We start from the raw sequence: 14,089 nt of genomic DNA, 5'->3' as shown, positions 1-14,089 counted from the left end.
ACCTCTGACTCCCAGGTTAGCAGGAAGCCACCTGCCGGCTGTGGTTTTGAGTGTTTGGGAAGCATCAGCAACCACAGCAGAGTCGTGGTTCTTGTGGCACTGGGTTCAGATGCAGGGTGACAGCTCTAAGAAGTCACTGCTGTTTGCTGTTAGAGGGTTCTGTGTGCAATGAACCAAACAACTCTGTGTGATGAAGTTGTTGCTCCGTGGTGTATTTGTGTGCTAGAGCTGCCGAAGCAAAATACCACAGGCTAGGAGGCTTCAGCCGTAGACGTTTGTTTTCTCTAAGTTCTAGAATTGACAAATCCAAGGTCAAGATGTCAGTGGCTTTGGTTTCTCCTAAGACCTCTCTCCTAAGTGTGCAGATGGCTCCCTTCTCGCTGTGCCTTCACATGGACTTTTCTCTGCATAGGTGCACCCCTGCTGCCTCTTATTTTTAATTAAGATTTATTTCCTTATTTATTTATTTATTTATTTATTTGAAATGCAGAGAGAGATCTTCCATCCACTGGTTTACTCCCCAAATGGCTGCAACAACCAAGTCTGGACCAGGCTGAAGCCAGGAACCAGGAAGTATATCCAGTATCTCAGTTGGGTGACAGGGGACCAAGCAACTTGGGCTGTCCTCCAACTGCCTTCCCAGGTGTTTAAGCAGGGAGCTGGATTGGTAGTGGAGCGGCCAGGACTGGAACCAGCTCTCTGATAATGGGAAGCCAGTTTTGCAACCCTGGCCCCTGGCGCCTGTTTTTTAAGGACACAAGTCTGATGGGACTAGGGACCCACCCTTATGACCTCATGTAACCTTCATGAGACCTTCAGAGGCCATCTCTTGAAATAGGGTCACATTAGAAGTTAAGGCACCAGCATATGAATTCAATCCCTAATACCTAGGAAAGTGTGTTCACTGGTATTCTGATTACAGAGATGAGAAATCCCTGCCTCCCCAAATAGGCATGAGTAGACACAGACTTTCCCTCATCTCCAAGCTACTGGGGGCAGCTCAGGCCCCACATGGGTAGGAGCCTTCCTCAAAAGTACTTGGGGGTTGGCCAGCGCCGTGGCTCACTAGGCTAATCCTCCGCCTTGCGGCGCCGGCACACCGGGTTCTAGTCCCGGTCGGGGCACCTATCCTGTCCCGGTTGCCCCTCTTCCAGGCCAGCTCAATGCTGTGGCCAGGGAGTGCAGTGGAGGATGGCCCAAAGTCCTTGGGCCCTGCACCCCATGGGAGACCAGGAGAAGCGCCTGGCTCCTGCCATCGGATCAGCGCGGTGCGCCGGCCGCAGCGCGCCAGCCGCGGCGGCCATTGGAGGGTGAGCCAACGGCAAAAAGGAAGACCTTTCTCTCTGTCTCTCTCTCACTGTCCACTCTGCCTGTCAAAAAAAAAAAAAAGTACTTGGGGGCTGGTGCTGTAATGTAGCAGGTAAAGCTGCCACCTACAGTGCCGGCATCCGATATGGGCACTGATTCAAGTTCCGGCTGGTCCACTTCTGATCCAGCTCTCTGCTATGGCCTGGGAAAGCAGTAGAGGATGACCCAGGTCCTTGTGCCCCTGCACCCACTTGGAAGACCCAGAAGAAGCTCCTGGCTCCTGGCTTCGGATCAGCACACCTCTGGCTGTTGCGGCCATTTGGGGAGTGAACCAGCAGATAGAGGATCTCATTCTCTCCTCCATCTCTCTCTGCCTCTGCCTCTGCCCCTGCCTCTGCCTCTCTGTAACTCTGCCTTTCGAATAAGAAAATAAATCTTTAAAAAAAAAAAAAAAGTACTTGGTCCCACACATGATCTTTCAGTTCTCTGGACATCGAGGACAAGTCTGCCTGCACCTGTGGCCATCACGTGATTACTGTGGACTGCACACAGCCTCTTCCTTCCTTTCTGTCCTGGGAAAACATCTGCAGAAAAGGATGGATCTAGGGGTCAGATAATGAGCCAAGCCTATAAAGTGTCTCTGTCCAAGAGTCTGCCTGTTCTCATCTTGCATTGAGACGTAGCTGGCGCAAGGCTGTGTTCTGGGCTCTCACTGTGCAGCCTCAGCTTGTCTCTGTCTTGAGAACCCCACTCACTTTCTCTGCAGTCTTTTGAACCTGAATGCTTTATCACCTTAAGAACTCCCTGGTGTCCACCTCTTTGGCTCCCATAGAAGGAGCTGAAAGGCCATATGTGTGTCAGTAGGGTCTCTGGGTACAAGAAGAACTGACACGGGCACCATCTCCACTCTGGGAGAACCCTGACTTGAGTCCTAGAGGAAAACTGGAGCAGTTGCTCAGTGGCCCACAAGGCGATGAGGGGATGGCTGGGCCTCTGAGCGGGGGGTAGGATGAATGTTGAGGGTGCTGCGCGGGAAGGATGGAGATTTGGAAGAGACCTGACCTGTCTGGAACCGTAAGCTTTGTCTCTTGCCTTTCTTTCTGCTCGCTGTGGTCATCAAGGACTGAGGATAGGATGGGTGAAAAGAAGAGGATCCAAGTGTAGATGGAGGGGGCAGTTAGGCAGCACTTGGAGTTCATTCCTGCATTCATTCAACGAATTCTTACTGAGCATCTGCTGAATGCCAAGCTCCATTTTATGTGCTGGGACTACTACAGTGACCAAAACAAACAAAATATGCATGCTACTCAAGTTAACATTCTAGTGGAGGGAGAAAAACAATAAAAAATTAGTAAATGCATATTAAGCATATAGTAATAATAGCCAGCGTTTTCTGTAAACCAGGCATTGTTCTTAGTTTTTCATGCATATTTTCTCACTGTAGTTAAAGATCTCTTAGCATCCTCATGTTGACAGGTGAGGAAACTGAGGTACAGAGCACTCCTCCAGAGTAGCTTGCCAAGGTCATGGGACCCAATTGACGGACTCAGGATATGGACCTCTGCATCTGGCTCCAGGGTCTGTGCTCTTGAGCAGGACACTGTGCTGAGTCTCTGGTGGGCCAGACGGTGACAGGTGCTGGGAGGAACATAGAGCGGGGGAGGTAGGAAGGAGAGAAGGAAGGAAAATTGCTGAGAGTAACTGCAGAGTAAAATCTTCTCCTACAGCTACTAGTGTAGGATGCTTGTTTTTAGATCAGAAACATGTACAACTCTGTTTTTGTTTGTCTATTTGTTTTTATTTGATATTTGAAAGGCAGGGACAGAGAGAGAGATGACACGGAGACCAAGAGAGCTCTTCCCTCCACTGGTTCACTCCCCAAATATTAATGCCTGCAACAGCAAGGGCTCGACCAGGCTGAAGCCAGGAGCCCAGAACTGCATCTGGGTTCCGCGCACCAGTGGTAGGACCATCATCTGCTACCTCCGAGGGTGCCCATTAGCAGGAAAGCTGGAACAGATGTGGAAGAACTGGAACCCAAACCAGGCACTTCAGTATGGGAGTGGGCATCCCAAGCAGTGAACCAGGACTGGAACCCAGTTTTTAAAGCACATGTGAATGTTTTCTTTAAAAGGAGAAATGAAAGAAATCTTCAAAGCAGCCATCAGAGGTTAAGCCTGGCTGCCTCGGCATACAACTCCCCAGCTGCTGATCAGTCACAGTGCGCCACTAAAGACTCCCTTTCCTGTGACTTCACACCGTGCCTTAGTGTTTGAGCCTGTCCTCACCCAGGTTTGCAGCTAGCCATTCCAGCTGATTGGGGCAGGAGAATGCCATGGTTAGGAACTTGGGCTCAGCTTGGACTCGGCTTCTGTATGAGGCTGGTCCCATCACTTAAAGCCTGTACAAGCTATTTAACTTCTGAGAGCCCAAGCTTCCTAATCTGTAAAATAGAGGATTCTACCATGTTAGGTTGCTGTCAGAAGTAACAGAGATCATAAGTTATTTACATCATAACAGAAAATGTGTCACAAATGTCAACTCTTATTATTGTTCTCAGTATCAAGCAGGTTAGTAAGGGTTACCTAAAATATTCAGTTTTTCTCTACTGCCAGATTGAAATCATTCTTTTCATTATATGAAATATTTCTGGGGGCGAGTGCTTTGGCAGAGTGGGTGAAGATGCCGCATGCAGCACCAGAATTCTATGTGGGCCCCAGTGCAAGTCCTGGCTGTTCCACTTCCCATCTAGTTCCCTGCTAATGTACCTGGGAAAGCAGCTGAGTATGGCCCAAGTGCCTAGACCCCTGCAACCCACCTGGGAGACCTGGATGAAGTTCCTGGCTTCAGCCTGGCCCAATGCTGGCCATTGTGGCCATTTGGAGAGTGGACCAGTGGATAGAGGATCTCTCTTTTTCTCTGCCTCTCCCTCTCTCTTTATAACTCTACCTTTCAAATAGATAAATAAATCTTTTTTAAAAAATGAAATATTTCTATATGCATATTTACACTTAAGCCTATCCTTTATCATAAAACAGTGTAGATCTTAATCAGCTGCTCAAGCCATTAGACATAATAAATGCTTTTAACCTATAAAATCCTTCTGAAATCCATTTTTTAAAAAATTATTTATGAGAGAGAGAACCAGCCAAAAAAAAGCTGTAATCCACTGGTTCACATTGATGGAGATAGGGAACTGAAACCAGGAGCCCAGAACTTAGTCCAGGTCTCCCGTGTGGGTGGTGGCAGAGTCCCAAGTACTAGACCCATTACTGCTGCCTCGCATAATGCTCATTAACAGGAAACTGGTATGAGAAAATGGAGTGGGGGATCGAACTCAGGTACTCTGATATGGAATGCAGACATTCCAGTTAGTGTTTTATCTGCCAAGCCAAATGTGCGCTCCCACTGATGGTTTCTAAGGGAGTTCAGAGGGTGAAGAATGGACAAACACACTGTCAAGTGCCACCTTTGGATACTGACTCAGCTGCCCTGGTCCCTAGCATGCACGTGATGAAGGCACATTACCGTGTTAATGTGGAGAGAAAGGAGTTAGAACAGAAATAATGATTCCATGAATCACTGAAGCAGCCTGGACAGAAAGGCCCAGCAGAGACTGTTCCTTTGTGGGATAGTGACACTCACATCAAAGCCAGAAGCAAAATGTTTTCGGTTGTGAAAACAAATCTAATGTCACAAAAAATGTTTACTATGTAAACTGTTGGCAAACGTAACTGATTTTTTACCATGATGAGCTTCCAGTTTCTGAATAACTCACATTCACATTTTTCTTGAGCAGATTTTCATGGAGTTATGATTTTGCCTATGAATCTTTACTTTGGGTGTAATTTAGTTTGTGGTAAGAAAAAAAAAAAAAAAAGCCCAGAGTTTATCATTGTTCCCAATCTGATTTTAAAATATTCCCTTAATGACAGATTTCAAGCTTTTTAATATAATCTCTTCTCATGAAAATGCAAACATGAGACAGAGCTCCCAAGTGAAAATATATTGAGAGAAAGGACTTGATGGTGCATTTTAATAGAATCCTAGAAATTGTAATTTTCATAGCCCAGTTGAGGAATTTAATTTTAATGTTGCAGTAAGAAAATGAGAGATATGAGCATAATAAAAATCTTGTTGTTTCTTAAAGTTAAATGAGGATAAATCACATTCTCCTATGTTTCCTTTAAAGCAGCAAGGTAGCCGGTTCAAAGTAAAAAAAAAAAAAATTTGAGAGACAGCATCTGTTCAAACGTTTTTATTTTAAATATTTTAAAATGTATTATTTGACAGACATAGAGAGTGAGACAGACACAGCGTACTTTTGTCTGCTGGGTCACTCCCCAGATGTCCTGGGAAGGGTCAGGCCAAAGCCAGGCAATGAGAACACTATCTGGCTCTCCCAGTTGAGTGGCAGAGACCCAGCCGCGGGCGCCATCACCTACTGCTTTTCAGGATGCACATTAGCAGGAAGTTGGAGTGGGAGAATGAAGCTAAGACTCCAATCTAGGTACTCCAATATGGGAGGCGGTCCCAACCAGCATCTTATTCACTGAGCCAAACACCCACCCCTAAATATTTTAAGTATATACATTTTAAAGGTTTATTTATTTATTTGAAAGACAGAGACACAGAAAGACAAAGTTGTTCTATCTTCTGGTTCACTCCCCCATTGCCTGCATCAGCCAAGGCCAAAGCCAGGAGTCAGGAACACCATTGGAGTGTCCCACATGGGTAGCAGGAACCCAAGGACTTGAGCCATCATCTGCCGCCTCCAGGCGCGTTAGCAAAAAGCTGGATCAGAAGCAGAGGCAGGACTCAGTACCAGGCACTCTGATAATGCGATATGGGCATCCGTATCAGGAGCTTAGCCTTCTGTACCACAACGCCCACCCCGAATGTATTTTAACGTGTAAAATAGTCCATTGGTCCATTCTTAAAGTAATCGCCACATTGTTGGGTAAGAAATGGTTTCAAGGATGGAATATGAGATCAGTCCCTTTGATTGCCAGAAACTGACACATGGTAAGGGTGTGTTGTAGATACACACGACAGTGAGAAAGGTGGATTCCAACCATATTGCCTGGCCAGCTTCATGGAGACTGACATTTGAGTATGATTCCAAGGACTTAAAGCTCTAGGATTTTGGGGTGCATTTCTGCAGTCCCTGTCTATTGTCGTTCTCAATTCCATTGTTCCTGCTCCTTTCCTTAATTGGGTGTACTCATGACCCTGCTTTATTACTTCTCTCTCTGGGAAAACTTTGAGATTGAGCTCGTGTGTCTTATTACATGAATCTGTCTTTAGTTCTCCGCTAAAATTTCTGAAAGCAAGAATCTTAGTGCCTCAGCCTTCCCCTGTTTGGGCAAAGCCTCTATCATGGCTGCTCCAGGAGACGGAGTAAATTAAATGCTCTTTCACCCAAAGTCTTAGCGGTGGAGGGAGCTTAGGTAGAGATGTGTTAGCTGAAACTACCGTCTTTTTCCCTAGCAGCAGGCATGTTGAATGAAGCCCAGTCCTTCTCAGCAAGTGCTGTGGGAATGCCCATGGCTGATAGATTCAACACACATTGAGGGATTGTTGCTCTTTTTTTTTCCCCCAGGGGGCTGAAGAACCTAAACTAAAATGGGAGCACATCACAACACTCATCGCAAGCCTCAGAGAATTTGTGAGATCCACCGACCGAAAAATTATAGCCACTACACTGTCTAAGCTGAAATTAGAGCTGGACTTCGACAGCCATGGCATCAGCCAAGTCCAGGTGGTACTCTTTGGCTTCCAGGATGCTGTAAGTATGATGTGTTACCAATGATTTCCACAAACTCAAGCTCAGATGGATCAGAATAAAATAGGATAATACATAAGTTTTACTATTTTCTTTCTTCAGTAATTTCAAACTCTTTCCTTCGGATGATAAATGTGAGGTATTTGCCTGTCTGTGTGCTTCTAAGTTATCAGAAGATTGTTTCCTATGTTTGCATCCTTGAAGTTAGATACGCATAAAACCGAATCACCATGAAAACAGAAAAATTACAAGTGTCTACCCTGCCTGAACTTTGTTCTTATGAAATCGTGTGGTGGGTCACTATTTATTTTGACAGCTTTAGCAATATAAGCATGCTTTTGTCATGCACCATCTAAAGCTATATGAGAAATGCCATCTAGTGGCCATTGAAAGAAATTTCCTAATGCAGACCCTAGAACTATCACTATTGCATAAAACCACTCATTCCTAAACACCCACTGCTCTGTTTTTCTATAGGTTCCACGCAGAACATTTTTAACATGCTTATTTCATAAATATTCACTGTGTCCTATCCATAAATGTGCATCAGAGCATCACTGAATGAAAATTAATCCACATGATCTAGTGAGAGCTTGCTAAGAATTCTTTTCTCTAAAGTTGAGTTGCTATGCAACACAAGCTAGAAGCCAATATTCTAAATGCCTGATCCAAAACCCTCTGTGTTTTTCTTGGATAAGACTTATCTGTGGAACGTTGTGCAAAAACATAATAATAATAAAGTCCTAGGCCACTCCCAGGAGATTGAAGTCTGAGGGTTCTTGACAGTGCCCATGATATAAATGTGGCAGTACTTTGTATAATTTTATTTAAATTACAAAAATTAACTCATGCTTAATGCGTGTGTCATTCCTGTGAAGGTGTCTTGGCAGTTGCAGTTAAGGTATCAAATGATCTCTGATTTAAAACCAAGTGGTAACTTCTCCAGGGTCCAATAGTGTTCTCTGAGACACTGTGTGATCCACGTGGCTCTTGTGCTATTTGGTGGGCGAGTACCAGAGCCCCGACTTGATTGAGGTCCTAGGAATAAGAGTGACCAGCAATGCCTGTCAACAGTATTAAAGGCTGAAGTGTGCTCTCTGCAACTAGGGAAACCCAGCCAAGTGCAAGTAGCCTGAAATAACCCAGCTGATTTTGCCCCTGCCAACACATTCGGTTTCCTGTCTGGAAGTGGGAGAGCAAATTAGCTGCAGTATTCATATTGAGAGCTTTTACATCGTAATCCTGGGTTATAGACAGATACCACACCCCTCTACCACTGCACTTGCTCACTCTACCCAGAGTGAAATTAACCCAAAGAATGGATCCTACATAGTTTAATGTGGAATGAAGAGCTATGAGGAGCAAGTCATGGTTATTAGGCATCCCTCTCCCACCTGGTGTGTGTGACTCTTTACAGAAACATAATAGCTCACTACCTGTTACTCACATAAGTCTATTAAAGAAATGAAGTGACCATGACACACTCAGACTGAGCATTTTCAGCAGTGTTCCATAGCATTGAGAACAACTACTAGGAGGAAGTCCTCAGACTGTCTTCTAACCCAAGGGGATGTGATGAAGATGGATCAAGGGGAGGACGGAGCACCTAGAGCTCCAGCTCCTGGCATGGGTTTGCTGCCACCTCTCCTGCTGGCTCAGAAGTCTCTAACCTGAGCCCTGTTGGGCAAGTAGACATTTTAGAAGTCTGCATCAACCAACAAGTAGTGGAGTTAATCCCAACCCTAAATGAGCCTCCCTTTGCCTTATGATAAAGGGGTGTTTTTGTTAAAAGGTAATGTACATGGCCAGTGCCATGGCTCACTTGGCTAATCCTCTGCCTGTGGTGCCAGCACCCCGGGTTCTAGTCCCAGTTGGGACGCCAGGTACTAGTCCCAGTTGCTCCTCTTCCAGTTCAGCTCTCTGCTGTGGCCCAGGAGGGCAGTGGAGGATGGCCCAAGTGCTTGGGTCCCTGTACCCGCATGGGAGACCGGGAGGAAGCGCCTGGGTCCTAGCTTCAAATCAGTGCAGTGCCGGCTGTAGTGGCCATTTGGGGGTGAACCAACGGAAGGAAGACCTTTATCTCTGTCTCTCTCTTTCATTGTCTATAACTCTCTCTCTGTCTCTCTCTCTCACTGTCTAACTCTGCCTGTCAAAAAAAAAAAAAAAAGGTAGTATACATGAGACATACGTACAGTGTAATATTATTCAGTCTTAAAAAGGAAGGGGAGGGGCTGGTGCCATGGATCACTTGGTTAATCCTCCACCTGCAGCACCAGTAGCCCATATGGGTGCCGGGTTCTAGTCCCGGTTGCTCTTCTTCCAGTCTAGCTCTCTGCTGTGGCCCGGAAAGGCAGTGGAGAATGGCCCAAGTGCCTGGGCCCTGCACCCACATGGGAGACCAGGAGGAAGCACCTGGATCCTGGCTTCAGATCGACACTTCGCCAGCTGTAGCGGCCATTTAGGGGGTGAACCAATGGAAGGAGGACCATTCTCTCTGTCTCTCTCTCTCTCTCACTGTCTAACTCTGCCTGACAAATTAAAAAAAAAAAATACATTAAAAAAAAAAAGGAAGGGGATTCTGACGCAGGCTACAACACAGATAAACCTTAGGATGTTACACCAAGTAAAAGAAGCCAATCACCAAAAGCTACCTACTGTGTGACTTCACTGACTTGAGGTACCTAAGGGAATGAGATTCATGGAGACGCAGTAGAATGACGGTTTCCAGTACCCGCCGGGAGGGGGATAATGGGGAGTTACTATTTAATGAGTATAAAGGTTGTTTCGCAAGATCAGAAGAGTTCTGTGGATGGATGGTGGTGATGGAGGCACAGTAATGTGTGCAGTTGGTAACTTGTACGTCATGTAGGTTTTACCACGATTTTTCAAAAAGACCAGAAGGTAGTGCACACATCCATTTCTGTGTCTGTTTAAATATGTGAGATGTTACCAGTCTGCAGAAGGATATCCTTACAGCAGAGCTGTGCAATGGGCCTGGGATTTCTGTGCTGTTTTAGCAGATTGTTCCTCTGTCCAGGGGTAGACACAAGTGTGGGGAGGCCTGCACTGTGACGAACCCGTGGGCAGCACAGCAATGCTGCCTCCTCCCTTGGTCTGCTTCTTCCTAGCCCCAGAGAAGGCCGATGCACTTGACCGGGTTTACCTTCAGTCACAATGCCTTCAGAACGGCGTGTATTTCTGTTTAAAACCCCTTGGACTCCCTTCTTCCTTTACCCTCAGACACCATTCTGCACAAGCCATAAAAGCCAGAGGATGCTTCTTTTGGGTCTCAAAGAACCAGATTACCTTCCACTTAAATAACTTCTCTTTTTTGTTGACATGGAGCTCACTAAAGTTTGATTTGAAATGGAGGTTTTTAATTTTTTTTCTCATGACATAAAGAAATTATGTGTAACTCAAAGAGAAGAAATTGTTTAGTTATTTTTTTGTAGATAGAACTTCATCCAAGTGCTTGGATCAGCTGGGTTATTTCGGATTAAAAATTAAAGTTGGCTGCATGTCATGCTCTTTTCCAGGTCAATAAAGTTCTTCGGAATCATAATATCAAGCCACACTGGATGTTCGCCTTGGACAGTATCATCCGAAAGGCAGTGCAGACAGCTATTACCATTCTTGTTCCAGGTCAGCAATTTTTAATTACTCTGCAAATGCTTTTTTTAAAAAGATTTATTTAAGAGGTAGAGTTACAGGGAAAGAGAGAGAGAGAAATCTTCCGTCCACTGGTTCGCTCCCCAGATGGCCACAATGGCCAGAGCTAGGCCAACCTGAAGCCAGGAGCCAGGAGCCAGGAGCTTCTTCTTGGTCCCCAGTCTGCTTTCCCAGACCATAGCAGAAAGCTGGATCAGAAGTGGAGCAGCCAGGACTCAACTGGTGCTTGTATGGGGATGCCAACACTGTAGGCAGCAGCTTTATCTGCTAAACCACAATGCCAGCCCCCTCCATAAGCGTTTTCAATGCTGGATTACTCTTCATTTATCATCTCTGACATCTCTATAGTGTAAGAACATAGTAGCCCTTAAGAAAAATCTTTCCGAAGCCACTATTAACATGTATCTGGTGCATACAATCTGAGTGATGGTGCACTGAGCATAATGTTTACTGTGAGAGGGGAAGACCTGCTTCCTTGGCTTTAAAGAATATGTTTGCATTTGAAGAGAAACAGAAAATTATACAGGTGACCCAAATAAATATGCCTTTCAATATACAGATGCCTGAGTTCAGGAAACACATTCCTGTGTCATTGGTTCCCAAATCTGCCTGCACCTTGGGTGATAAATAAGGACTTCATTAATATTATAGTTTTCAGAGTCCCCCCAAGAACCAAGTAAGATTCTGTTGAAGATAAAGTCCAGAACTCTGAATTTTTTAAAAAAATGTTTTAATTATTTATTTAATAGCCATAGTTACAGAGAGAGGGAGGGAAAGACAGACACATACACACACACACACACATACACAGTGAGAGAGAATATCCATCCACTGGTTTACTTCCCAAATGGCCACAATGACTGGGGCTGGGCCAGGCCAAAGCCGGGAGCCTGGAACTCCACCTAGTTCTCTCACAAGGATGGCAGGGGTCCAAGCACTCAGGCCATCATCTGCTCATTGCTTTCCCATGTGCGTTAGCAGGGAGTTGGTTTGGAAGTAGAGCAGCCAGGGCTTGGAACTGATACTCATATGGGATGCCAGTGTTGCAAATGGCTGCTTAACCCTCTGCACTACAACACCTGCCCCTGAATCCAAATTCTTATAAAGACTTTTTATTGTTTCAGAGTAGTTTTAGAAAAATTGAGCAGAAGGGTTATGGATTTCCTATGCACTCCCTGCTCCCATATCCCCATTATAAACATCCCCCTGCCCCGCTTTCCAAAGTGTACATTTGTCACAACTGATGAGCTTACATCAATACATCAGTCTCACCCAAAGTCCATAGTTTACCTTAGGGTTCACCCTTTGTACTGTACATTGTGTGGGTTAGGACAAATGTATAATGACATATACCCAACATGGTGGCAGCATCCCAAATGTTTTCATAGTCCTTAAAAATCCTCAGTGTTCCATCTTTAGAATCCTGATTTTAATTCAGCTCCAAGATCATTTTAATGCACAACCAGGTTTAGAAATCACTGGTTCAGACACAGCTCCAGCTGTATTGTCAGTGACATACACAGGCAGTGGTGGTGGTGAAACAAGGCTTTGTGACATCAGTGAGGAATATATTAATATTCTAATGCAAAACCTCAAAAATTGTGTCATAGTCTGTCATTGACAAAAAACCATAAGCAAAACCCTTCCACTCTATCTGTGTGTATATGTAGGGGTGAGAGGTGGGTGGATGGATGAACAGATAGATAGGGAGGGAGGGAGGACATGTAGATAGATACTGATAAAGTTTAGATATATATGTGTAAATTAGAAACATGTGCTGTTGTACTAATTCGTACCTGTATTATAAAGCATCCTAAAATAGGAATGTTAAAGAGTAAGATCAAGATGAGCTGTTTTTATATGTAAGTTATTTATAAATTCTACTCCAAGCTTTTAAGGCCATGGCAACACTTCTGAGCTGGAAGATACCCTCTCTTCTGTGAAAGTACTCTGGCTTGGGAGTAAGGGCACCAGTGTCAGTCTTTATAGTAAACATTAGTAAAGATTAATTTCTCCCCTACTTACGTAAAAAAGAAATATGAGCAGACATTCTGATAACCCTGAACACGTTCCTCCCCAGACCCTGCCTCCATGTCCGTATCTCCTCTCTCATGGCTAGCACCTTTGTATTCGACACCTCCTCCAAGTTCTGAGTTGCCATCAGATCTGAAGTGGGCTCCCTGGGTTAGTCTATCTCCCTGGAAATGGTTTTTATCCATTTGTGATACCACAAATTGAAAACTACTTTTGTTCATAGTTTTGATGGCTGTTGCCCTCTCTGGAGGGTAAGGGTATGTTTCACTGTGTCTTGTGTCTAGCATACTGTCCAGCACAGCACCTGCAGCATAGTAGACTTGTGGGAAATATTTGGTTGGAACAAAAAATAAATGATGAGTTTCATCTGATAATAACTAATTAGGGTAGCAAAATTGTGTAACGGGAAAAAAAATTCTGTGGAGACCCCAAAATAAATGATTAGCAGTTGGATGTGAACCTAAAAAATTCATACTCTAAGGAAGCGGACAATATTTAACATCAGATTATTTATGATTAAGATGAGCTAGAAGTAGGGATTTACAATCAAGGGTTTATAGACTTGAAAGACACATGGGGTGAAAGGAATAGGTGTGTGTCAATGAAAGGGGAGGGGGTAGGCCATTAGTTAAAGACAGTCATTGAAACTAAGGATGCCCAAATGAGGGAAGGAAAAAAGATTATGTTTTGAAAAGAAGAGGGGAGAAATGGGTGGTCTCAGCAGTGACCTGAACCCAGGCACACTTCTCCCCACCCGCCTTCTGCCAATCAGATAAACTACTCCCAGATGCCACCCAGGCCCATTAGGCCCACCTGGGGAGCCATCCTGTCTACGTGACCTTTAAGCTGATTGGATAGGCATATTGGCGCCAGTGTCCATTCTGGCCTATGGTCAGCGTTCCCCAGAATTTGTTACATCCCTTTTACCTGTACGTGCTCGTGAATAAACATGGACATGTTCACAGAAAAAAAAAAATGATTGTGTTTTGAAATAATTTAAATAGCATCTAAGTGATCTGTGAATTTAACGTTTTCTGAAAAACTTCCTTCTAGTACTGATTACCTATGTGCGGTGTAGTATTCCAGAATAGGAGGGAAAATTAGTGACAACCAGATAGAATCTCAGAGAAGTCTATAATGAATAGTATTATACTGAAGTTAATTTTAGGAAGGGGTTCCTAGTTGTTTTCTTTTGTCATTTTATATGAAAATATTTCAATTACACAAAAGTACACCAAAGAATTTAATGACCACACAAAGATTTAACAGCTTTTAATATTTTGCCATATTCAC

At 44.5% G+C, this 14,089-nt stretch overlaps 1 protein-coding gene across 3 annotated transcripts in view; it reads left to right on the top strand.

Annotated features, from left to right (window-relative positions):
• Positions 1–14,089, top strand: part of MAP3K5 (mitogen-activated protein kinase kinase kinase 5) — a 242,606-nt gene that overhangs the window by 206,620 nt on the left and 21,897 nt on the right. For all 3 annotated transcript variants that reach the window (XM_062186819.1, XM_062186818.1, XM_062186820.1), the window contains 2 exons: positions 6,911–7,096; positions 10,630–10,735. In XM_062186819.1, the coding sequence (XP_062042803.1) occupies positions 6,911–7,096; positions 10,630–10,735 (292 nt within the window). The remainder of the gene's footprint in view (positions 1–6,910; positions 7,097–10,629; positions 10,736–14,089) is intronic.

Source organism: Lepus europaeus, chromosome 3 (genome assembly GCF_033115175.1).
Source record: "Lepus europaeus isolate LE1 chromosome 3, mLepTim1.pri, whole genome shotgun sequence".
NCBI classification, from domain to species: Eukaryota; Metazoa; Chordata; class Mammalia; order Lagomorpha; family Leporidae; genus Lepus; species Lepus europaeus.
The sequence above is the reverse complement of the archived record's forward strand: the minus strand, read 5'-3'. Positions and strand labels throughout refer to the sequence as shown.